Source organism: Hemicordylus capensis, chromosome 4, assembly GCF_027244095.1.
Source record: "Hemicordylus capensis ecotype Gifberg chromosome 4, rHemCap1.1.pri, whole genome shotgun sequence".
NCBI lineage: Eukaryota > Metazoa > Chordata > Lepidosauria > Squamata > Cordylidae > Hemicordylus > Hemicordylus capensis.
This window is the reverse complement of record NC_069660.1, coordinates 86084870-86109980: the sequence shown is the minus strand read 5'-3', so window position 1 is coordinate 86109980 and position 25111 is coordinate 86084870. Positions and strand designations below refer to the sequence as shown.

Here is a 25111-nt window from a genome sequence, read left to right as displayed (position 1 = left end):
CACGTGTATTAACTTGCAGTGACCAAGTCTCTGGGCTGCCCACACCCCTGGCCCCAAACCATCCGCACAGACTCTCCTCCTGACATGCTATTCTTACATGACAGCGCAAAGGAAACCTCCAATCTTCCCCACCCCCACTTCTTGGGCTCCCACGCGATGAATGCCCACAGAAACATACTGCAGCCATAGTACCTTCTCGAGCGGCTCCCTGCAGGCGGCGCCACTCCGACCCGCATCTTCTGCCTCCTTCCTGCCGCTGGCCGCAGAGGAGGCTCTTCTCTCAGAGGTGTCCATCGGGGCTCGAGCGGGATGCTCCAGCCTTCTAGGAGCCGGAAGCGCTTTGTCCCCCCGAGAGCGGCCCTTCTTCATGATGAGAACGGCGGCGGCGCCCCCTCAGCGCGGGGAATCCCTGGCTAAACAGCCGTCCATGGCTGCGACACGGCGGTGGCGGGCGGAGGTGAGGAGCGCCACAGACACAGACTAGCTCGAGTCTTCCCCCGCGCTCTCGTGCGCGAACATCCCCCCGGCCTGCTGACAGGGGCGAGCACGCTGGGCACTGCGGCAATGCCACCCCTCGGCCACGTATCGCGAGAGGAGGGGCCGCCGGCGCGCGAGGAAACTCAAGCGCGACGCGCGGACCGAAGGACGAATCGAAAAGAGAAGGGCGGAGCCATAAAGGAAGGGGGCGGGGGAAAGGGAAATACGCAGTCTGCGCGGAAAGACTGGAACAGGAGACTCGGGCATGCCTGAGGCTGGGCTGGCGAGCAAAGCAGGGCGAGGATATGAAATAGTCCTTGCAGGCTCGGACTGGCCTGCCTGGCAACAAGGCATTTTCCCGGTGCGCCCTGCTGCCCTCCGAGTGTGAGCGCTCTCCCGCTTTCCTCCATGGCGCCTGTCTCTCTCTTGCAGGGCACAGCCACCAGGGAATCTCACCTGTGTGTGCGCCCTGCTGCCTTCCGAGCGTGTAAGCGGCGACGCCTCAGCCTGCCTGAGCCCTGGTCCCTTCCTGCCTCCACTGTACCTGCTCCGCCCTCCGCCTGCCTGAACCCCGGTCCCCTTCCTCTCTGGTGGTGCGCCCCTCAACTCTGCGCCCTGCTGCCTCCAGGTTTTGCGCACCACCACCCCCTCATCCTGAGCTTCCCAAGGCGCCTGCCTCTCTCTTGCAGGGCAGGGAATCTCTGCAGCCAGACAGGCTGCTGCTTCTATCGGGCGGCTTTCCCTTCCGTCCCTGCTGCTACTGCTGTGGTCTGCTGCTCTGCATTCTGCCAGGGAGGGTGTAAGGGTGCAGTTGCACTCCCACCCTTTGAATGAAATTATGCTGAGGGACTCATGGAGTTTGGCAGTAGCAGAGAGTAATCCAACAAAGGGTTAATGTTTCTCCCATCCCTATTGGTTCTCCCCTGGAGTCTTGTGCTCCCCGCTGGGATTTGTATGGAACACTGAGCCAATAGCAATAGCACTTACATTTATATACCGCTCTATAGCCGGAGCTCTCTAAGCGGTTTACAATGATTTACCATATTGCCCCCAACATTCTGGTTACTCATTTTACCGACCTTGGAAGGATGGAAGGCTGAGTCAACCTTGAGCCCCTGGTCAGGATCGAACTTGTAACCTTCTGGTTACAGGGCGGCAGTTTTACCACTGCACCACCAGGGGCCAAGCCAAGGAAGTTGCTGCCTGTTGTGTTGGTCTCGTTCAAGAAGGAAAATAACACATTTGGTAAAAAAACAACCATTTGTTGTTTGTTTTGTGTGTGATTTGTTCCCCTTAGTCAAGCTACCGTGTTGGCTCTCTCTCCCCCCACCCGCATGAAACATGCGTGTGTACGTGTGTTGTACAAGTGAGAGAAGTTCGTGTGTGTGTGTGAGAGTGAGAGAGATTAAGCTTTTTTTTAAAAAAAAAAATTAAAAGTATGTAAAAACTTTTCTAGTGCAAACCTTCTTGTGAGAAAATTAGTCCAGCAAAATTATTAAAAGCTTTGAAAAGAATGGTGTGTGTGGTGGGGAATGCTCTTACAAAATAGATGTTTTTGTTCCTGTTCCTAGCTCTAATCTGGTCTCTGTGTGGGGGTTTCTTCTCTCCCCCTCCCACCCTTATTTAAAATATTGATATGCAGCTTTTTTAGCAACAGAGTTCTCAAAATGGTTTAAACAGCAAAATGTGAGGAAATGGTTCTCTCAACATGTTTCCCCTTTTAAACATTACTATTTTGTTTTGCTTTGTGCTTGTGTAGCAGGCTCCCCCACCAAAAGTCTATTTGTGTACACTTGCTTCAAAACAAAGTTTTGCACATCAGTTCACAAGAAACTCATTTTTAAAACTCCTTTGCCCATGAAATGACTGGTTGTCTTTAAATTCTACAAAATTGGGGTTACTCCATATATGACACTCTGCTGTCCTATTTGAAATGAAAATTGTGTCTTTTCTTTCTGTAGTGTATAGACACACATCTCGGACTCCTGCCTCAGAAGGCTGGATGGGGAAGGAGCAAGGCTGGTGGGGAGTCCCTGCTTGGAGAGGGAAGGAGTCAGAGCTGGTTGGCCTGGCTGGGGCCCCTGGCCATGATGTGAGGCTATGAGACTATATGTATTGTTAGGAACTGAAAATAATTTTCCTCTCTTGGGTAGGTGTATAGGGTTGAGGGGTGAGAGGGCAGGCTTCTTGTGGAAATTGGTGGGGAGAGAGAACTGCTATTGTAGTGCTACTAAGAAGCCATCCACTTCAGTTTCTAACAATCTTGCAGGAACTGGACTACATAGGAACACATATATCCAAACTATTTTATTAGTATAGAATTATGCTTCTTAATAGTTACAAGTGATACTTCATTTGAAATATTTATAGTAACCTATAAGTAACAGAAAACAGAAGTCAGATATCAAAAGTTAACAGAAAAAAATAATTATTAAATGAAACCCAAAAGGTATGGTGAAACCCACCCATTCTGCTAAAAAAATAGTAAACCGCCCGAGCCATTTTGGAAGGGCAGTATAAAAATCAAATAAATAAATAAATAAATAAAATTGGAGCCTTCCCCACATAAATTCCCCCGCCCTCTCAGTGCCCCCAGTCCGGCCCTGAGTCCTTGTTAATACCAAAAGAAGTAGATGACATAGCTGTGGTTCTTGCTAATATCTTGTCGTTTCGCCGTGTCTGCTCAGAGATTAAGCTGCATGTGTGTGATAAAACAGGGGGCTGTGGGAGTTCTTCCTGCAGAGTGCAGACGCTCAAATCGGCGAGGGAACCTTTTTCAGGTGTAACCAGGAGTTCTCCCTCAGAAGAGGATTGTATCCGAGGAACATGGGTTGTCGCCACCTACTGCTCCAAGACAGGGCCAATCAGAAAAGATCTTGATAGCAGGAGGGAGGGACAACCCCCTCGCCTCTTCAGTCTTAGCCCTGTCTCGCTCCAAGCAGGTGCTCTCCTTTTGCTTCGTTCCAGTTTTCACCTCTTCGTATTTTCTACTGCCTTCTGTTAGTTATCATTTTATTACTGATGTGTTATTGTCATTAGATCATAAATGCTTCTCTGAGGGAGGGCAGGATGCCTACTTGTCTTAAGGAGGCAGTCATTAGACTGCTTCTGAAGAAGCCTGCCTTGGATCCCTCAGAGTTAAGCAATTACAGGCCTGTCTCCAACCTTATGTGGTTGGGCAAGGTGATTGAGAAGGTGGTGGTCTCCCAGCAGCAGGTGGTCTTGGAGGAAACTGATCATCTAGACGCGTTTCAAACTGGCTTTCGGGCGGGCTATGGGGTGGAGACTGCCTTGGTTGGCCTGATGGACAATCTTCAGTTGGGAATTGATAGAGGAAGTGTGATTCTGTTGGTCCTTTTGGATCTCTCTGTGACTTTTTATACTTTTGGCCATAGTATCCTTCTGGAACGTCTGAGGGTGTTGGGGGTGAGAGGCAAACATCTACATGAAACCGCTGGGAGAGATCATCAGGAGATTTGGTGCAGGGTGTTATCAGTATGCTGATGACACCTAAATCTATTTCTCCATGTAAACATCTTCAGGAGAAGGCATAATCTTCTAAATGCCTGCCTGGAAGCAGTAATAGACTGGATGATTTGGATAACAAACTGAGGCTGAATCTAGATAAGACAGAGGTACTTATTGTGCGGAGTTGGAACTTTGGAGACGATTTTGATCTGCCGGTTCTGGATGGGTTCACACTCCCCCGGAAAGCACAGGTACGCAGTCTGGGGGTGCTTCTGGATCCAAACCTCTCCCTGGTGTCCCAGGTTGAGGCGGTGGCCAGAGGTGCTTTTTTCCGGCTTCGGCTGATATGCCAGCTGCGTCCATTTCTTGAGATGAATGACCTCAAAATGGTGATACATATGCTGGTAACTTCTAGGCTGGATTACTGCAATGCACTCTATGTGGGACTGCCTTTGTACATAGTCCAGAAACTAATTGGTTCAGAATGGGGCAGCCAGGTTGGTCTCTGGGTCATCTCGGAGAGACCATGTTACTCCTGTGTTGAAAGAACTACACTGGCTGCCGATACGTTTCCAGGCAAAATACAAGGTGCTGGTTATTATAAAGCCCTAAACAGCTTAGGCCCTGGGTATTTAAGATTTAAGCTCACATTCTGTTGAGCTTTTTAACCTCAGTGATACCTCTACTGTTTGATTAAGTTACTAAAAATAGTATGTATATAACTGTGAAGCAAAAGGCCCCTAACAAAACAAAATACATTTCAACAGATTCATAGACCCCCGTTCTTAGGGTTGCCAACTTTTCATTGCCAGAATGAGGGACCCACATTGCAGGGGGACTGGCTGCAGGAGGGCTGGCTGGGGGGGTGGGAGGTGTATGCAGTGATAATCAAGAGCCCGAGTATTATTGACATATATGTAATTGAATTGCATGCTATGCATAGTTATTATTTAGAATATATTCAAGTTATACCACTTTTCAAACAAAAACTTCTCAAAATAAGAAGCTGCTCGCCCCGCCACCAAAATGAGGGACAAATGCTGTCCCTATAGGGACCAACATTTCATCCCTGAAATGAGGGCTGTCCCATGTAATGAGGGACAGTTGGCAATCTTACCTGCCCCACTTTCTCCCTAGCCATTCTCACCATAGTCTTAGTAGTAATGGTATTGAAGGAAGAGAACAGGCACTCCCTGAGTTACAAACATCCATACTTACAAACCAAGCTCCATAACATATTACATTAAGAATGATCCTGACTTACAAAACACCAACCCACACATATAAACAAGTTATTGCTAACTGAACTATATATGTTCTGAGTTATGAACATCCAACATAGAAACAAACTTTTGGATCACAACCCATTCATAAGTTGGGAACTTCCTGTACTTTGAAAGAATAGTGCAAAGAGCAATAGGACACCTGCAAGAGCCAGGACTGCATGATGAAAATTTTTCATCTTTTTTATCACTCTGTTACAGGGTCTGGATCCCATATCTGACAGTGCACGCCCCACCCCAGTTTGGTTTACACCCCTATTGGAGTGTTTGGCATGGTTGCCATGTGCCTATGAGGAAATAGTTCAGCAATAAACAGTGTTTTAGCACTGGAGTTTGGAATAACTTAGGGAGAAAAGAGGAAGAAACCTGGCAAACGCATCTTACAGCCAGGAGAGTCTAATACTCTTTGATTCAATAAAATCAGACTGACTGAATGGTTCGTTCCCAACAGCCTGGGACTCCTCTCAGATGCAGTCTTCATTGCTCAGATCCCTCCAGAACAGGATTGCAAAATTCCTGACATTCCTTCACTGGAGTATCCAAATGGCCCAGTCTCCTCATGGATCCATTCTGTTGCCCCAGGGAGACGGGCTCTTTTCCATCCCCTGTGTGAGTTTTCTGGCATCTTCTGGAAGCTCTTTTTGTCTATACTTGGCCCTCATTCCTACTGGGTTACCCCTTAACCATGATGGCTAAGCCCCTTACTCCTTTCACCAAGGAAAGGCTGTTTCCTATCTGGCAATTTATAATCCCATTTTAGGGTTGTCATATTCTGGCTTTCCAGGTCCGGGTGCCTAATTTGCATTTTATGTAAATTGGCTTGAAAATAATTTTTGAGCAGAATAGTGACTGCACGTTTTGCTCCATAATTTCACTGCTACAAGGGCTAGAGCTTATCTTTTTATTATTATTATTTATTTAAAGAAAACTGAAATCCTGACGAATCTGGGTGGGCTAAGCAATCTTAGTGAGATGCTTAAAATCTGGGTGAAACCCAGAATTTCGGGGGGCATGGCAACAGTATCCCATTTTTCCTATTCCCTGACCCAAGAAACATATTGGGGTGTTCAGTGACTCACATGGGTACTGAGCACTCTGGCACAGACTGCTCTTCGGCCTTGATTGCTTATCCCCGCCTTTTTTCTTTTGCTTTCTTCACCCATCTGTAATAGGAATTAGCCTTGATTAGGAATAAACTTTGATTAGGAGCTACTCTGACTCTGCTACATCTACATAGCCTAGGCTTGTCCCCTAACTAGGAACCTGCTAGATTTCCATGGCCTCTGACTCTGCTTTTCACTTAATCCTTGTCATTGTCCCTTTTTCTCTGACACTGTTTTACACCTAGTTCTTGTCACTGTTTTTTGCTTTCCCCAGATCCCTTCTCTGACACTGATTATTCTTGGGCCCTGGTTACTGCTCTTATCTTATTTTCTCAAAAGGACACAGTCTTGGTTAGTGATTTAGATACATTTATCTAGTGTGTGAGCTGATTGCTTAAGTTAACTGTTTAGTTATTTGTTACCTAGCTAATTACATACATATTAGAAAATCTACTCTAGTCATACAATAAAGGTTACCAGCTTAACCCACACAGGGCATCTGCATGCTAGTTCTTGATTACTCCCCTCACCCCCTGCCACAGCCCCCCTCACCTCAGAGATCTCTCCACCCTCACCTGAGCCACACTCCTGCTCCTCCTCCTCCATCCCGCTTCTTCTATCCCCCTTGGTCACTCATCCATCCCTTTACTCTATCCCCCTCACCCCTCTTGGTCATGGCTGCAGCGTTGTGGCACCTATTGGCCAAGCTGCAGCCCCCTATCACCAGAGACCTTGCCACCCTCACCCATGCTCCATTCCTGCTCCTCCCCACAGGAGCAGCAGCAGCAACAGTTGACTGGGCCCTTCTTCACTGTTGCCACCACCATGGCTGCATGCTCATTCCTCTCAGGCTGCCAACAGGCCCAGGCCTGTCCCTTGCCTGCCTTCCACTCTCCACCAATGGCCTCAGTAGTCCCAAATAGGAGCAGTAGTTGATTGGGCCCTTTCTTGCTGCCACCGCCATGGCCATTGATTCCCCTCATTCATTCCTCCCCTGACAGGCTCAGACCCATCCCTTGCCCTTCCTCCTTTCTCTTTCTCTCTCCTACACTCACTCTTTCTTCCCTTCCCTTCCCTTCTTTTTTCTTTCTTTTTCTCCCTCTCCCTTCCTGAGTTAACAGATCTTGTTCATCTTGTTTCTTCATCTAATTCACACAACGGTAGCCTCCTTCTCCTGAAGGGCCTCTTTCCTCCCTCACAACCCCTCTCTTTGCAGACACCTGCCCACTATCCTTTTATAGATAGATAGATAGATACAATCTCTACAACCTCTACTATCAAGAACATCTTTTGACCAGTAACAGTTGCATTCCAACTGACCTTAACCATCACAGACTCCTTCTCCCTATCTGCATATGGAATCCCCACTGCCCAATCACCATAGTGCTCCTCTCCCTATCTCAATATGGAATCCCCACTGCCCAATCACCATGGTGCTTCTGCTCTCACAGGCTCCTCCTCCCTATCTGAATATGGAATCCCCACTGCCCAATCACCATGGTGCCACAGGCTCCTCTCCCTGTCTGCATATGGAATCCCCACTGCACAATCACCAAGGTGCTTCTGCTCATGAACTCTTGCAAGAGCTGCCACACACAGGATTAGCCATGGGTATGCCTTAGAGAATTATATAGATAGATAGATGTTTTAGTGCCTAGACACAATTACCATCTAGTGTGCTCTATGTAATGTGAGAATACTCACATGTGTTTTTAAATGCCATGCCTCTTCATTATCTATATATTTAATTCTCTAAAGCATACCCGTGGCTAATCCTGTGTGTAGCAGCTCTTGTGAGAGTTTGGAGAGCTACCGGATAGCCACGGGATGGGTGGGAGGAAAGAACATGGCGGCAGCGGCCAGCCAGAGAAGAAAGCGGCCAGAAAGCAGGGTGGGGGGAGAAGAAGCGGGTGGGCTGGCTGGCCGGAAAGCAGGTGGGGGGGAGAACAGGGCCAGCTGGATGGCAGAAAGCTGCGGCAGGGGGAGTAAAAGGTGGTGGGTAGGTGGGCCAGATGCTCTGCACCCGAGCCAGCTAGTAATCAATAAAATACATATTTATTTGGACTTAATATGTTCATTAAATCTGTGACTATCTTTTCTCCTGGGGATTGCTTAACCAAGCTTTTGAGATTAACCAAGCTTATTGATTATTGATTAAGTGCCATCAAGTCGGTGTTGACTCTTAGTGACCACATACAGTAGATAGATTTTCTCCAGGATGATCTGTCTTCAACTTGGCCTTTTAGATCTCTCAATGGTGCATTAATTGCTGTGGTAATTGAGTCCATCCACCTTGCTGCTAGTCGTCCTCTTCTTCTTTTTCCTTCCACTTTTCCCAGCATTATGGACTTCTCAAGGGAGCTGGGTCTTTGCATAATGTGTCCAAAGTATGATAGTTTGAGCCTGGTTATTTGTGCCTCAAATGAAAATTCTGGATTGATTTGTTCTGTGATCTATTTGTTTGTTTTCCTGGCTGTCCATGGTATCCTCAAAATTCTTCTCCAACACCAAAGTTCAAAAGCATCAATACTTTTTCTGTCCTGCTTCTTCCAAGTCCAGCTTTCACATCCATAGAGTATCACAGGAAAAACCATTGTCCAAACGATTCTAAGCTTTGTAGGTATAGACACATCAGGGCATCTAAAAATCCTTTCCAAGGCCTTCATTGCAGCCCTGCTAGTCTGCGGTGTATTTCTTGACTTCTGGATCCTCTACTGTTGATGGTTGATCCTAAAAGGCAGAAGTTATCCACCACTTCAATGTAGGGATGTGCACGAACCGATTTGGCCAGTTCAAATGTGGTGGGGGGATAGCTTTAAGGACCAGGGAGGGTGCTCTTAAACATACACACACCTGCATTTCCCCCACTGGCAATGTGTCTAAAAACAGTCCCACAGGGCAGCAGTGTACCTCCTTGCCGCCCCAGTGTATGTTGAACCACAAGTACCCAGAAGTACTGCCAGCCCAAAGTATACCGGGGCGGCAACGAGGTATGCTGCCGCCCTGCAAGACTGTTTTTAGACACAGCACCAGCGGCGAAAACATGGAGGAGTAGGATAATGCACCCTCCCTGGTACTTAAAGCTATCCCCGCCAAACATTCAAGCCGGCAGGCACCGATTCCATGCTCACCACTACTTCAATATCTTCATTATCAATTCTGAAGCTGGTTGCTGTACGTATACGATTAGTCTTCTTTATATTTAGTCGTAGTTCATTTTTTCACTGTGCTCCTTGACTTTCATTACTAGAGCTTACAGATCATCTGCATTCTCAGCTATCAGAGCAGTGTCATCAGTGTAGCGCAGGTTATTGAAGTTTCTTCCTCCCAACTTGAAAACCACGCTCCTCATCTTCCAATCCAGCTTCCCTCAGTATATGTTCAGCATATAAGTGGAATAAAGAAGGAGAAAGTATACAGCCTTGTCTTACTCCTTAGCCGATTTGGAACCAGTCTTTTTCATCATGTTCTGTCTGGACTGGGGCTTCCTGTCCTGTGTTTAGGTTTCTCATGAGAACAATGAGATGTTCTGGGAGGCCCATTTTCCTAAGGATATTCCACAACTTGACATGGTCAACACAATCAAAGGCTTTTCTGTAGTAAATAAAGCACATATTGACTACTTTCTGGTATTCTTTGGCTTTCTCAATTATCCAGCATGCATCAGCAATGATGCCTCTTGTTCCTCGGCCTTTTCTAAAACCAGTTTGAACATCCGGCATTTCCCTTTCCACATAGGGCTCTAATCTGTGTTGGATGATCCTGAGCATTATTTTGCTAGCATGTGAAATTTAAGGATATTGTGTGATGGTTTGCACAGTCTGTTAGGTCTCCTTTCTTTGGTATTGGTATGTAGACTGAGCTCTTCCAATCTGTTGGCCACAGTGTCATTCTCCAAATTTGCTGGCATAGTTTGGTTAGAGCCTTGACTGATTCTTCTTCTGTTGTCTGCCATTTTTCTGTAACTATTCCATCAATTCTTGTAGTCTTCCGACTTGGTAATGATCGGAGAACTGATCTTCCCGTACTAGAGGTTCTTGCAAGTAAGAAATATCTTCTAGAGTATCTTGGATGTGGACGTCCCCGCTCTACAGATTTTAAGTATACTCCTTCCATCTCTGTTCGATCTTCTCTGAATCAGTTACTATCTGTCCTCTGGCATCCTTTAACATACCAATTCGAAGTTGGAACCTCCTTCTGAGTTCAGAGATCTTTTGGAAAACTTTCCTTGTTTTTCCATGTCTATTTCCATCCTCAATGTCTTTACAGATGTCATTGTAGTACTGTTCCTTGTCTCTTCTAACAGCTTTTTGAAATTCCTATTAAGTTCCTTCCTGAGGTCTTGATCTTTCTTGACTTTGGCTTCTCTCCTCTTCTTGGCAATATCCACCGTCTGTTCTGACATCCATTTTGCTTTCTTCTGTTTCTTCGGTTTTGGTAGTCTTTTTTCACATTCATCCTTAACAACTTCTTTGATTTCATTCCACAGTTCCTCTGGTTCCCTGTCAATGAGGTTCAGAACTTCAAAGTGGTTCTTGATGTTCTCCTTGAAAATGGTGCGTACATTCTCAAGATCATATCGGGGAAACTGGATAGGTTTGTTTTTCTGCTTCAGCTTAGCTTGCACATGAGCAGTTCATGATCTGTTCCACAATTGCCCCCCGGTGATGTTTTTGCTGTTATAACTTCAACCTCCTTGCACCAATAATGTAATCAATTTGATTTCTGTGTACTCCATTTCCTGATATCCATGTATATAGAGACCACTTTGGTTGTTTGAAGAGAAAGATAAGGCTTGACAAAAACTAATATGTTGTTCTCCTGTTTCATTTCTGTTTCCTAGGCCATATAGGCCGACTGTGTTTTCCTCCTTACCTTTTCCAACTGTGGCATTCCAGTCTCCAACCACCACCAGCACATCTTGCTTGTGTGTTCTGTCAATTTCAGACTGAATTTGAGCATAAAACTCATCAACTTCCTCTTTTTCTGCATCAGTTGTTGGAGCATAGACTTGAAAAACTGTCATGTTAAAGGGTTGTCCATGAAATATAATTGATATTAGTCGGTAGCTGACGGTATTGTACCCAAATCCAGCAATCCCTCTTGCAGTACTAGGTTGGATCAGTTTCAATCTGGGATTCCTGAGGATGTGGACAAGCTGTTTGGGGCAGGACAGCCTACCACTTGTTCTCTAGATCCTTGCCCAACTTGGCTGCTTCCATCTAGCAGGGAGATTGTTGGAGGTGGCCTAGTTAATATCATAAATGCATCACTGAGGGAGGGTAGGGTGCCTCCATGGTTGAAGGAGACAATGGTTAGACTGCTTCTTAAGAAGCCTTACCTGGACCCCTTAGCGATGGATAATTATAGGCCAATCTCCAATCTCCCTTGGTTAAGCAAGGTGATTGAGAGGGTGGTAGCCAACCTGCTCCAGGCAGTTTTGGAGGAAGCTGATTATCTAGACCCATTTCAAACTGGCTTTAGAGCTGGCTATGGGGTTGAGACAGCCTTGGTCGGCCTGATGGATGACCTCTACCAGGGAATTGACAGAGGGAGTGTGACTCTGTTGGTTCTTTTGGATCTCTCAACAGCGATCCATACCATCGACGATGGTATCCTTCTGGATTGCCTGGAAGAGTTGGAGATAGGGGGCACTTCTTGGCAGTAGTTCTGCTCCTATCTTTCAGGTAGATTCTAGATGATGGAGCATGTTGGCAGCTGCTCTCAAAACAGGAGCTGTTATAGAGAGTCCCTTAAGGCTCCATTCTGTCACCATTGCTTTTTAATATCTAAATGAAACCACTGGGTTGTGGTCATCAGGAGATTTGGTGCAGGGTGTTATCAGTATGCTGATGACACCCAAATCTACTTCTCCTTTTCACCTTCATCATCAGGAAATGGCACATTCCCTAAATGCATGCCTACAAGCAGTAATGGGCTGGGTGAGGGATAACAAATTGAAACTGAATCCAAGCAAGACCGAGGTGTTCATTGTAGGGGCTCAGAATTTGAGGGATGAAGTTACTAGAATTTGAGGGATGAGTGTTTCACTCCTGGATGGGGTTACATTCCCCGGGAAGGAGCAGGTACACAGTTTGGAAGTAATCCTGGACCCAGGCCTCACCTTGGAATCTCAGATGGAGGCCATGGCCAGGAGTGCTTTCTATCAGCTTCGGCTAATTCGACAGCTACATACATTCCTTGAAGAAGAAGAAGACCTCAAAACAGTGGTGCATCAGCTGATAACCTCCAAGCTTGACTATTGCAGTGTGCTCTATGTTGGGCTGCCTTTGTATGTAGTTCAGAAACTTGAGTTAGTTCAAAATGTGGCAGCCAGACTGGTCTCTATGATAACCTGGAGAGACCATATTATGCCTGTTTTGATATGTTTCTGGGCAAAATACAAAGTGCTGGTTATTACCTTAAAAGCCCTGAACGGCTTCAGTCCGAGTTATCTTAGAGAGAGTGCCATCTTCTGCATGATCCCCACCTCAGGTTAAGTAGGGATGTGCAAATAGATTCAACCGTTTGGGGTCTAATCGAGCCCCTCCCCCCCATTTGGGGTTTGAGGGGTTCGCGGACCTTTAGTCCCTTCAAGGTGCTTCCTTAGGCCACGAACGGGGTCCAGGAAGGTTCCCCCGCCCCTCGCTGGCCTCGGCCATCACTCCCTCCAGCCGAACCAGCCAGTTCTTCAGCCCCTTCAGGTCTGCATAGTTTTATGCTGCGGCCATATTGTCCACCACTGTGCATGTGCAAATGGCCTCTCCAAGGCCTGGCATGGCCCAGGGTCTCGTTGAGGCCATTTGCGCATGTGTGGCGGACATTTTTTTAAAATCAGTCGACCAGAAGGTGTGATGACCGAGGCTGGTGGGAGAGGGGGAACCTTCGCAGACACACACACACACACACCTGTGGCCTAAGGAAGCCCCCCAGAGGGACTAAAGGTAGATTTTAAAAATTTTAAATTTATATTTTAAAATAATATTTAAGTCAGGTTCGAGTCTGGTCAGGTTCAAGTCCGGTCCAGACTCGAACCTAACCGGGCCAGCCAGTTCCGTGCACACCTCTAACGTTAAGGTCGTCTAAAGAGGTTTGTCTTCAGTTACCACCAGTACATCTGGTGGCGACTCAGAGGCGGGCCTACTCTGTAGCTGTTCCTGGGCTGTGGAATGCACTCTCAGCAGAAATCCAGAATCTGAATTCATTATTGGTTTTCAGGAGAGCCCATAAGACCTATCTGTTTAGCCTCGCCTTCCAGGATTTTCTGACTATTGTAAATGTTTGGCCTGGTCCTCCAGGGTTTTTAAACTGTTTTAATTGTTAGGTTTTTTTATGCTGCTTTTATAGTTTTTGTTTTTAACTGTTAATTTATTTTAATTGTTTTTATTTTAATGTACATCACCCTGAGCCATTTTTGGAAGGGTGATATAAATTTAATAAGTAAATAAATAATAAGTACTGTCATTGCTATATCCTTCCTGACTATGAAACCAACACCTTTCCTTCTTTGTTTTTCGTGTCCTGAGTAGTAAACGCTATGATTTTCTGACTGAAAGTGTCCAATTCTAGTCCATTTTAATTCACTAATGCCCAAGATGTCCATCTTTCACTATGCTGAGCTTTCCCATGTTCATGCTTCTTACATTCCACGTATAGAGTTGCCATGCCCCCCGAAATTCCAGGTTTCACCCATATTTTAAGCATCTCACCCAAGTTGCTTAGCCTACCCAGATTTGCCTGGATTTCAGCTTTCATTTAAAAAAAAAAAAAAAAAGCTAAGCTTTAGCCCTCGTAGAAGCAGAATTATGGAGCAAAACGTGCAGTCACTATTCTGCTCAAACGTTATTTTCATAATATGCAAATTAAGCAGCCGGATTTTGAAAGCCAGAATATGGCAACCCTATCCATGTAGCCACTGTAATTCTGTCTTTGCAGCTTTGGGTTTTCTTTTCCTGCATGACAATCTCAGCAGCTAGATGTCCAAAAGGCTTTAACCTAACCATGTCATAAACACCATCAGTACTCTGAAAGATCTTCAGCTCTTCCTCAGTAGCATGTTGAGGGTACTCTCATGTTGAGTACCCTTGACCTCATTCTATCTTGTCTATCCATGTGGTTTTCCTAGTAAAATACAGGAGTGGTTTACTATTGCCTTCTCTCATGCGGTATGAAATGATGCCTTTGTCATTGTCACTAAAGTGACCATCCTCTTCCAGCACCTTCCTATATTGCTGCTGCCCAATATAGGTGCCTGCTTGCTTTGACTGGTCAGCTGGGATGACCTTCACGCCTTGGGTGATCCTACTGGGAGTATACTTCCCAGCATACTCTGCTCATTTCTCCCAGGAACACCCCACCACCACTATGAGGCAGCATAGTGGAACTGGGGGTGGGGGGTGTACCAGGTTACCTTATAACTCGTAGAAGGTACTATCAGCCAGGCAATTATTGTGTAAGGAGGACCTGTGCAATTGGGTTCTGGGCTCTCACATTTATATCACATTCACATGGAAGTAGTCCCCATGCTGTTGCGGGCGCATGGGAAGAAGCCTAATGTGTAGGCTAATCTCAATTGCCAGTCATAAACCAAGGAAGTAAAGACAGGCACCATTTTTTATTTTGAATCCGTGCCCTTAGCAGCCATATACAATATATTCAGAGTGCTGTCAGAGTTTATGGTGTAGGCTGCCTTGGTGCCTGCTTTCAATAGACAAGGTGGCTTCTTGCCATTGAACATTGGTGCCGGTCAGTTACAAACTGAAAAGAGCAACCAGAGGGACTCCCTTCTCTGAACTCTTTGTCTTCCAAGTACATTTGTATGCTAAATGTTATATACATGAAAAAAGCTACACACTTATCTACTTAGCTCCCACCTGCAGATTCAGGACAAATTAAAACAATTTCTACTTATCTTACTTATCTTTTCCTTATCTTACATATCACTACTCACCTTGGCCACTCACAATCTATCATCCTTAGCCTACCTACTGAAGTATGGACTGAGTAGGGCTTATTTTCAAGTAAATGTATTTATGGTTGGACTGCAAGAAGGATTGCATTGTCATAAATTATTTAGAAGTCTGTTGATTGTCAAGCCAAAGGTTGCCGGTTCAAATCCCTGCTAGTATGTTTCCCAGACTATGGTAAACACCTATATCGAGCAGCAGCAATATAGGAAGATACTGAAAGGCATCATCTCATACTGTGCAGGAGGAGCCAATGGTAACCCCCTCCTGTATTCTACCAAAGAAAAACTATGGGGCTCTGTGGTCGCCAGGAGTCGAAACCAACTCGACGGCACACTTTACTTTTATTTGCTAGGAAGGCAGGGAACCCCCTTCTCTTCCCTGCCTTAGAAAGGAACACACTTTGTACAATAATCACACTGTGTGTGTCATTACAATATCAGCTAGCAAATGTTGCCCAGATAATATTCAAAGTTTGTTGACCCCCAAATATAAATGACTGCTGCCAGGGAGATGTTACAAAGGCTTTTCACTCAAACAACTTCATTCTCAAGCTCCATTCTCAGGCTCTTGGAGCAGGATGCTTCATGCTTGTCAGGACTCAAGCTGTTAGCAGATGCTGAAATTGGAATATGAGCAATACCAGGCAGGGAGTCTCCCTGGCCACCATTACTGTGCTCTGACCTTTATAGAAGCACCAGGGTGGACAGTTCATGTGCTATAACATTCCTTCTTCAATTTTTGCAATCTTTTGGGTCAGACTGTTCTCCTAAGCATAGAGCAAAACACAAAGCAGATAAGAAATCTTTTATTGCATAAGTGCTTACACAGTTTCCTGATGACTGGATGATTTGGATGTTGTATTTAGCTCTTACCTTTGGGAGCCTGAAGTGTGGTGGGTGGGTGAATGTGTAGAAAAAGAGAAAGAGAGAGATTGAGATTATTTTTAAATGCTACAAACAGCACTCATTCCATAACTGTCACTGCAGCTATACATCAGAGCAAGTGAAGAAAGTGGAAGACAAAATGTCTTGCCCGTATCCATAATATCTCTTAGGTATATTTGAACACATACTGTACTTACCTTGTCAAATATTAACAGTTTGTCCTGCTTTTTCAAGTAATGCTAACTTGTAGTAGTCAAGAGAGCAGTGAGGAAGCGGGACTCAGCTTTTATTCTAATGTTTGTTGATGTGGATTTTCAGAATAAATACTTGCAAGTCCTTAGAACAAAATCTAGGCCAAATTAGATTTTTTTTTACTGGAACTTTTTTTACTGGAACATTTACTGTAACGTAAGCTCAATGAGACCTTCTCTTTCTTCTTATTTGAGTAGCAGCACTCTGCGAAATACCAATGGTGGGAAACAAAGCTGTCAATTTACAAAAGGAACACTATTTCATTTGACTGAAGTACATAACTGAAAGTTATGACTGCAGTCCTATGCACATTTATTTGGGAGAGAATCCCATAAGCCTCCATGGGAGTTAATTCTGAATAAAAATGTATAAGAGTTATTTTCCTTGTTGTTGTTAGCCACTTTGGCAAAAAAAAAAAAAAAGTCTTCAGTGTGAGAGCCATTTCCCAGTATTCTGCCCTCTGCACAGTACTGCACTTCTCTTAGTGCTGGGACGGCCAGGATGGCCGTTTAAGAGAGATGGGATGCTCTCAAGAGCACTAGGAGAAAAGCGCTAGGAAGGGCTACACTTCCTATCACTTCATGTAGGGCTGCCCAGATAATGTATGGGGTGTGGAGCAGGTGTGATGTGTGGGAGGGGCTTTAAAAGGACTCGTGTGTGTGCAAACTTTTGGGAGCTATATGTAAGAATTATTGCATCGGCGTTCCACATGTGAGAAAAACGGATTTCCAACATGCTCACAGTAGGTCAGAAATCCCTCCCCAGCACATCACTCACACTCTGAACCTCCTTGGGCACAGTGGTGATTTTCTGCATAGGGAAATGCCATAATCATGCTGGCTGGCGCTATCTTGATTGGTAGCCTGGGTCAAATGTCCAAACCACTTGCATAATCAGCGAATGACTTGTCCATGCTGGTTTAGGGATACAGTAGGAGAAGAAAAAGAGTTGAGGAATTGGGAGTCTGCCCAATGTCCATCCTTCCTCTTTTGCCACCACCTCAATAGTGCAGGTCCTGTGATCCTCAGGGTCAACCAACTTGTCAATGGCACTGGGAGGAGTTTCCTCCAGGACACGTAGTATGCTTGCATTCCCTCCCCAGCCATTCAGTGCTCCATGACAGTCAAGGTGGCTTCAGATTTTGATTATATTTATGAAGGAGCTTTATGGTAGAAATGTCTGCAGTAGAATCTCTGAGCTGGAAGGTCTGCATGAGAATGATCCAGATCAATCACCCAACTCATAACAGTGTAATATTTACTATATAATGGTAAGGTTGGGTTCTACAGTTTGCATTCAATGTCATTGTATACACTAATAAACCATTCCCTCTTTTTGTTTAAAATGAAAACTTAAAACAAAATACCAAGAATTCTGTTGAACAATATGGCAGGGTTGAGGCAGAGATTAATGGTACACATAGGAGCTGGGGTGGCTTGCTTTGTGGGGGCCTGGGGCAGATTGCCTCAGTTGCCCTCCCAGGCAGACTCCATGAACACCTTCCAAGATGATGCAGGGGCTCAAAATAACTCCGTTTCCATTGACAGAGTCCCCTGGTGCTGGGCCAAGTGCAGCAGTGCGTAGTGGCAATGGTCATTTCCACACAGTGCCAGGGGACTGTGTAGAGTATTCAGTTTTTATTGAAGTTTCACACCGGCCCAATAAACAATTAGTCAGGAAGCAGCACTTGGGCTTGATGGGGGCTGCCACTGACCCCTGGGCCTTATGAAGAACACTGATGTTTAGTATCTGGCTATAAGACCTCTTGGTTGTGCCAATCCTTAGAATCAGTGCTATGATGGTGCTTCTTTGGTCAAAGAAATAGTGGTTGACATACTGTGCAAGGCACCTAGGAATGGAGCGTTTGCACAGTTTCACTCTTGTGAAATACTACAGAATTGCACAAAATAAAGACTGTTCTTGTGCAACACCACAGATTTGTACAAATACAGTTGTGAGGTAGAGGCCATTATTTCCAAAACCTCGTTTTCACAGTTTTGTAGGCTTGTGCATGAGCACTCTTGCACAACTGTGCAAATGCTTCATTCCTAGGCTGATGGAACCTTGCGCATCATGACAGCTGCTGTTCTGTACACCAGAGTACTTATGATCTCTGCTGTTGTGTTACTTGGCCATTTAACTACTTTAAACAAGGCCTGTGGTATGTAACATTACTCTGGTAATGATTGCTAAGTAATCTTATGTGTGGAGTCTGATGTTGCTCACAAAAAAGTGAAAAACAGACATTTAATTTCCTTTGACTCAAGTGTTCTTTCTGAAGTCTGGGGAAAACATTGATGTGTAATGTATCATAGCAGTATTCTGTGTCTGGTAAAATAAACTTTAATAAGTTTGTTTGCTTGAATTGATAGAAACGATGAGATAAATAACCACAGCAGTCCATAAGCAGCATGTTTAAAGAACAACACTCTCTCTCTCTCGATATTATTTTGTAGAATTCCATTACTTACTAATGATTCTAGATCAAACATATATATTGTCTCCAGATAAAAAATCTTGACCCCATATATAATGAAGTGGATAAATAATTTTAGCGCGTGGAAAGTGATTTCCTCATGTAATTAAGACTACTTGGCACATCTATCACTATAAATAACTTACTTGTATTTTTATGCAAATAAAATACAATTTGTGAATTTTTGAATTCACATTTGTTAATCTGTGAATTTTTGCGCAAATATTTTCTTATTGGATTTGGATCCCAGATCTGACAGTGTACACACACACACACACACACACGTACACACACGTGTTTTACACCCTTACTGTGTTTGACATGGTTGAATTTTCCTCCTTTTCTATGAGGAAATAACCTAGGAATAAACTCTGTTTTAGCACTGGAGTTTGGAATAACCTTAAAGGTAAAGTTGTGCTGTCAAATCGGTGTCAATTCCTGGCGACCACAGAGCCATGTGGTTTTCTTTGGTAGAATACAGGAGGGGTTTACCATTGCCAAGAATTGATCCAAGAGGAAACTGGGTCATTTAAACTGGGTTTAAATACCTGAATGCAGGAATATCAGGAATGTTGCAAACCTGCTCTGGAGGGGTCTGAGCAATGGAGACTGCATCTGAGCGAAGTCTCAGGCTGTTGGGACTATCCTGGGAGCAAAACGCATTTGCCATGTTTCTTCCTCCTTGTTCCCAGAAATACTCAAACTTTCCGGGGGGGGGGCATTTATTTATTTAAGGTATGTATGCCCTGCCCTTCTAGTACACTACTGCTCAGGGTGGCTCACAACATCAACAAAACACATACAATCTAAAATAAAATATTAATAAAGTTAAACAAGTTAAAAGACCAGACTAAAACACATTTAAAATTATAAACTTTTAAACTTTCAGATTAAACGTTAATAGAAAAAAGCTAAAAATTGAGAACTAAAAACACCTACCAGATACAAGCAGCAGATGTAACATTAAAAACCATTTTTTAAAAATGTGTTTTTAAATTTATTTATTTTTAAACACTGAGGGAGGGAGCATGGTGAAGCTCTTTGGGGAGGGCGTTCCAAAGTCAAGGGACCGCAACCAAAAAGGCCTTGCCAACTGGATCTCTGTTAATGGTTGGACCTTGAGCAGGGCCTGAGATGCTGAGTGAGCGTCTTACAACAAAGCATGTGCACCAGGATATATTCATGTGCCTGTTCACCATATATCCTTTTCCTTGTGATATTGCAAGTAATATTAAAGAAAAATAGATTATGACAGTAACACATACATCTACGTTGGTATTTGAAATCGGTTTCCATTTCCAGTCCTCCAAGCAATCACGGAGAAATTTGTTGATATGTATATCAGAGAAATACGTTGTGCATTGTGGGATATCAGCTGAAGATGCATATGTAAATAAAAGCATTCTCAGTGGCTAATAATATCTACAATAAAGTCACTGGATGGATTGGTGGGAAATTTTAATAGATGCTTTAAATTAAATTATGTTCTCAATGTCAGTATCACTTAATAGTAACAATAAAATCTTTACATAAAATTGAAAGGCCTTTCATCAACCAGCAACTGGTTAAAAACTCATATTAATAACTCATGGAAGATATGCCTAATCAATTCTCATAACTAGCTGTGCTTTAGTGTTTATCTAAGCTTGTATATTGTACTGTAGTACACAAGGTACTATAATACATATCTTTAATTGCTAGAATGCAATGTTTATTTCTGGCACTATAATAACCAGGTCTCAGCCTTGTAATTGAATGCTCTGGGTAAATTTCTTCATTTATTATTCAAGTTTCTTGTCAACCAGGAGCTGAACAATTGTTGCCTGGAGCTTGTCCTGGTTTAGCCATGTTCTCTGCAGTTTGTTCTACTCCATTGCATTGTAACGGAATCCTTGCCAAACTGCCTCATACAGTTGCCAGCCTGGAAAAAAAACTAGCATAGATTGTCTTCTTCAATTAGAGGGGAGGAAAAACATAGCTTGATCATACATTAACGAGGCTTTAGTAAACAGCAGTCATGTACATACCATCTGACTGCAGTAGCCCTGGTCAGCTTGACCTGATCATTCTGCAAATATGTTGCTCAACACCAATCTGGAAATACCTTTAATGAACTGTGTTCAGAATAAATTGTTACTGGCTAAAAAGGCAGTTTTTAATGTCTGATTTCTCATATATGTCGATTGAGTCTGTATTAGTTGTGCCAATCCATGAAGGAGATAGTGGGCTCACTGAAAACAATCAGCTCTGGGCTAAACTGCATGTGACATTAAAAAGTCATTGGACGTGACACACGTAATGTTCTTTGTTATATAGCAGCTACTGGGTTGAGGGGACCAGATTGGGACCATCATGTATGAGGAGGAGATTCTAACCCTTTCACTGCTGCAGTCCTGATCTGGATTGGCTTGCACTGCAGCTGCTACTTGCTCCAGGAAGAACTGGTTCCAATGGAAGAGCTTCACTACTGGAGCAGCCGCAGGGGATCCCAATCTGGATCAGAACAATGGTGGGTTTAAAGGCTTAAAACCCCGCACTGCCCATGCCCTGGTTCCATTTCATTTAGATTAAACACACACGTACTTTGTTAAATACACATGAATGCATTAGGGCCAATTACTTTTTTATTTTATTTATTTATCATCATATTTCTATATCGCCTGATACAAACATCTCTAGGTGTTGTACAAAGTTACAACATAAGAAATGTAAAACCAATATAAAATTTAAAATTCATAAGAGAGCTAAAACAATGTCAGTAAATAACATTTTTAAAAATTAAAATTAAAATTTCAGTTAGGAGCCTGGGAAAACAGGCACATCTTGAGGGTCTTCCTAAAAGCAAGTCGAGAAGGAGATGCTCTTATTTCAACAGAGAGTGTATTTCAGAGCCCCAGGGAAGGCAAATTACTTATTTAACATAGCATATAGTTGGGCCGTCAGTGTGTGGTAGGTGGAAGAAGGCAACCTCAGCAATGGTAGAAATTCTTAGGAAAGGAATGTAAAGTAAAGCTAAATATCACAATGCCATTATATAAAACTGGTGGAACTGCATTTTGAATACTGTGGCTGACATCCTAACAAATTGCTTGCCGAAGCTTGTTGCACTAGTGCAAATCTGTTGTGTGAGCTACTCGGGCTACTGCTAAGTCTTAAGCTTGCATTCCAGACTAGTGTTGCATTACCGCAAGCAAGTTTGCACAGCCTGTGGCACATCTAATTTGTTTTAAAGAGAACTTTTGTGTAAGAATGCAATATTGCAAATCTGCAAATCTCAGGTTTTTAATGCTGCTATATGATCTTCTTGCAATAGAGCAACTTTGTGGTAGCCTAGCCAATTTCACAATTCTTTATCGGACATTGTTTGATCTAAGTCTTGATGCATAAGCATCCACTAAACTAAGGATCTCGTGTTTTCTTTCAGTTACATTATTCAAGCTAAACATAAGCCAAACACTGTTAGGAACTATCTCAGCGGAAACTTGCCTAGACTTGGGTTTAACACCAATGGATGACACTGCCAGATTTGGTATGCTTGCTTTCACTAGAAGAGAGGCTATATCAGATCGCATTACCCAAGCAGAGATGACATATCATGAGATGGTGAGCAACACATTCAACTTTACTAGAGTCGGGCACAAATAGGACCTGCATGATACTGAGGATATTGCAATGCAGACCTGGATCATCTTGGCAAAATGCAGTTACTAACATAACTGAGGTTACATCTAACTTTAATACCAGATTCACAAGGCTTGCTATGGACCATGGCATCCTATCAGAAAACAATTTTGCCATTATTACAGGCTTGGCAAAGCTCATCCCAGGCTAAACTGAGATCAGGAGATGCATGATGTGTGCAATGACAAATGTTAAGGACAACTGAGAGAGTGTATCGCATGGTACAGGCAATGAGCATGTGTGTTAAAGATCAAGGACTTACGTACTTTCATACCATGGTTCAGTATGGTTTCCAAACCGGCACTGCCTGGCTTTGTATGCCAAGTCTGCAACCTGATATCCTTAAGGTTCGCCTCGTACTCCAAAAGTACCAACAGCTTGGTAGCCTAGCCAATTACATGACATTATATGACCATCCTTTCAGAAGCTTATTTGCACCTGGGCAATACCCAAGTCTTTTCAACTTCTCCCTTAGTTATGCCAGGGTGACAGTTGCATCCATGAATGACTATGTATGTTCTCCAAAAAATGTCAGTCCCACTTGGCTCATGGTCGGTGAGGAGGCAGCACACACTGCATACAAAGCACCTAACCCTTCACGTCTAGCCAAAGCCGGACATACAAGTGAGTCATACATGATAATTTAAGAGAAAATCCTGGCATCATTTAAGGATGGAATTGTGACCACTACCAGGACATGAGAAGCAGACAAATAGGCTCATGAGCAATATGATGAGCTTCTGGGTTGTATGGGTGCCAAAGCACCCGTTCAAGTCAAGGCAGGGGAAAGAACTGAGAAGGATAACGATGCTCAAACTAGATATCCTAGCAGCAGGACCCCTGTGAAGCCAACCAGGCCAACCAGGGAGGAGCACGTTAGCCCTGTTCGCGCCAGAACTCAACACATTCCTTTACATGGGAATGTAGCTCCAGACAAAGCAGCAATCTCTAAAGCAACTCTGTTATCATTTTGGAGATCTTACAAAGCTAGACAATTGATATAGACATGGCTTCAAAACCTCTACCTCAGTGAGTGCCCTTGTGCGCTGCACTGTAAATGTGGATATGAGAACTTTAATCTTAATGACGTATTCGCACTGTCGTTTCTAATGGACTTGATTATATATTACTGTTGGATATGTTTGTATCTTTTAATAATTAAAACAAAGTAAAAGATCGCAATAAAACAGCGGCTGATAGACATAGATGGGCAAAATGATATTGCTAGGATTTCAGAGCATAGTAAGAGGTGGTATCAGGATCAGAGAAGTAAACTGGCAAATTATGTTATGTCTCTTGCAATTCCATCTCATAGAAGAGCATTTGTGCTTGCAATATTTGATGTACTCTCAGCAGTTTTATAGGGAAGATATTCCAGAATTCCCTATGAAGATCATAAGTACCCTTGTTGTGCAGAAGTTGTTGAATCCACTGATCGTACGCTCATATACTGTCAAATGTATCGGGGCGGGATTCCTGGTTGTTACAATGCATTTTATATTTATTGGATTTTGTTTGATCAGAACATTGTAGAATTTGTCATCAAATCAAGTAAGAACTGCTCCTCCTTTTTTCTTTTACTTGTTGGTTTGATTTTAATTTATTTTATGTATCAGAGACTGGCTGTTGACAGCAATAAAGATATTAAATTAAAATGATACACTATAATTTAAAATAACATTTAAACCCTAAACACCATAAAGCACACAAGACGTATACCAAACAACAGAAGATAACAGCATCTGCTGACTTCCTGTTTAGCAATCTCAATTCATAGTGTAATCAAGGAAAAAAGCCAGATGGAGTGGAGACATCTTGCAACCATTCCTAAAAGCAGCCTGAGAGCAGCAGCTTCATACTTCAGGAGAAGATAATCCCACAGTCTTGGAGCCTCTACAATAAAGGCCCTGCTCATAACTGTTGAGCTGCATTTGGCTTGTTGGGTCACAAGTTGTAGGAGTCTGTTCTAAAAGCTTCTGACTAGCCACTACAGGAAACAGAATGCTGGACCTTTCCCTGATGAAGCAAGGCAGGTCAATCAACATCCCTCTTGGATCTGACCCTGAGATATGTTTGTTAGCTTTGCAAAGGGTCAGATAACGTTTTTTTAAAAGCAAATGTTCTATGAGCTTCTACTGACAGGCAACATAAATAGAGGGAGAAGAAAGAGAGACCAGCAAACTTTTGCATTCCAGCAGCCCTTTGTATTCTCAAGGAGGAAAAAGAAACAGAAAGCCAGCAGGAGAGGTGAGAATCTGAGCTTAATTTTTCTTGGTTTGAATTTAGAACAGCTATAGGGATGAATTAAGAACAATTGAATGAACCAATGAATTTAGAACAATTATAGGGATGACGCCTATCGTCCTTGGCTTGGGCAAAACTCTCCACTTATTCACCATGAGGACAAAAGATTCAATCCATTATGAAGTTGCATCAAATACTGTATGCTGCTTCCCCCACCCCACCCCCTACTTTTCAACTCTTGCAGTTTTCATGTTGAGAAAAGTATGTTTTATGA

At 43.6% G+C, this 25111-nt stretch overlaps 2 protein-coding genes across 10 annotated transcripts in view; one reads left to right on the top strand and one right to left on the bottom strand.

The window, feature by feature from the left end:
* MAST2 (microtubule associated serine/threonine kinase 2) overlaps positions 1 to 7626 on the bottom strand; it is a 295348-nt gene extending 287722 nt beyond the window's left edge. For 6 of the 7 annotated variants that reach the window (XM_053244182.1, XM_053244169.1, XM_053244171.1 and 3 more), the window contains exon 1: positions 193 to 566. In XM_053244182.1, coding sequence (XP_053100157.1) covers positions 193 to 369 — 177 coding nt within the window. In that variant the 5' untranslated portion in view covers positions 370 to 566. Of the gene's footprint in view, positions 1 to 192; positions 567 to 6307; positions 6392 to 7600 lie in introns of those variants that run through there. The other variant, XM_053244173.1, reaches the window with a different exon arrangement.
* Positions 3400 to 25111, top strand: part of LOC128322609 (riboflavin-binding protein-like) — a 53694-nt gene continuing 31982 nt past the window's right edge. Inside the window, exon 1 of one of the 3 annotated variants that reach the window (XM_053244185.1) lies at positions 3400 to 3419. The gene's annotated coding sequence lies outside the window, so the exon portion shown is untranslated. Of the gene's footprint in view, positions 3477 to 24726; positions 24841 to 25111 lie in introns of those variants that run through there. The other 2 variants (XM_053244184.1, XM_053244183.1) reach the window with 2 other exon arrangements.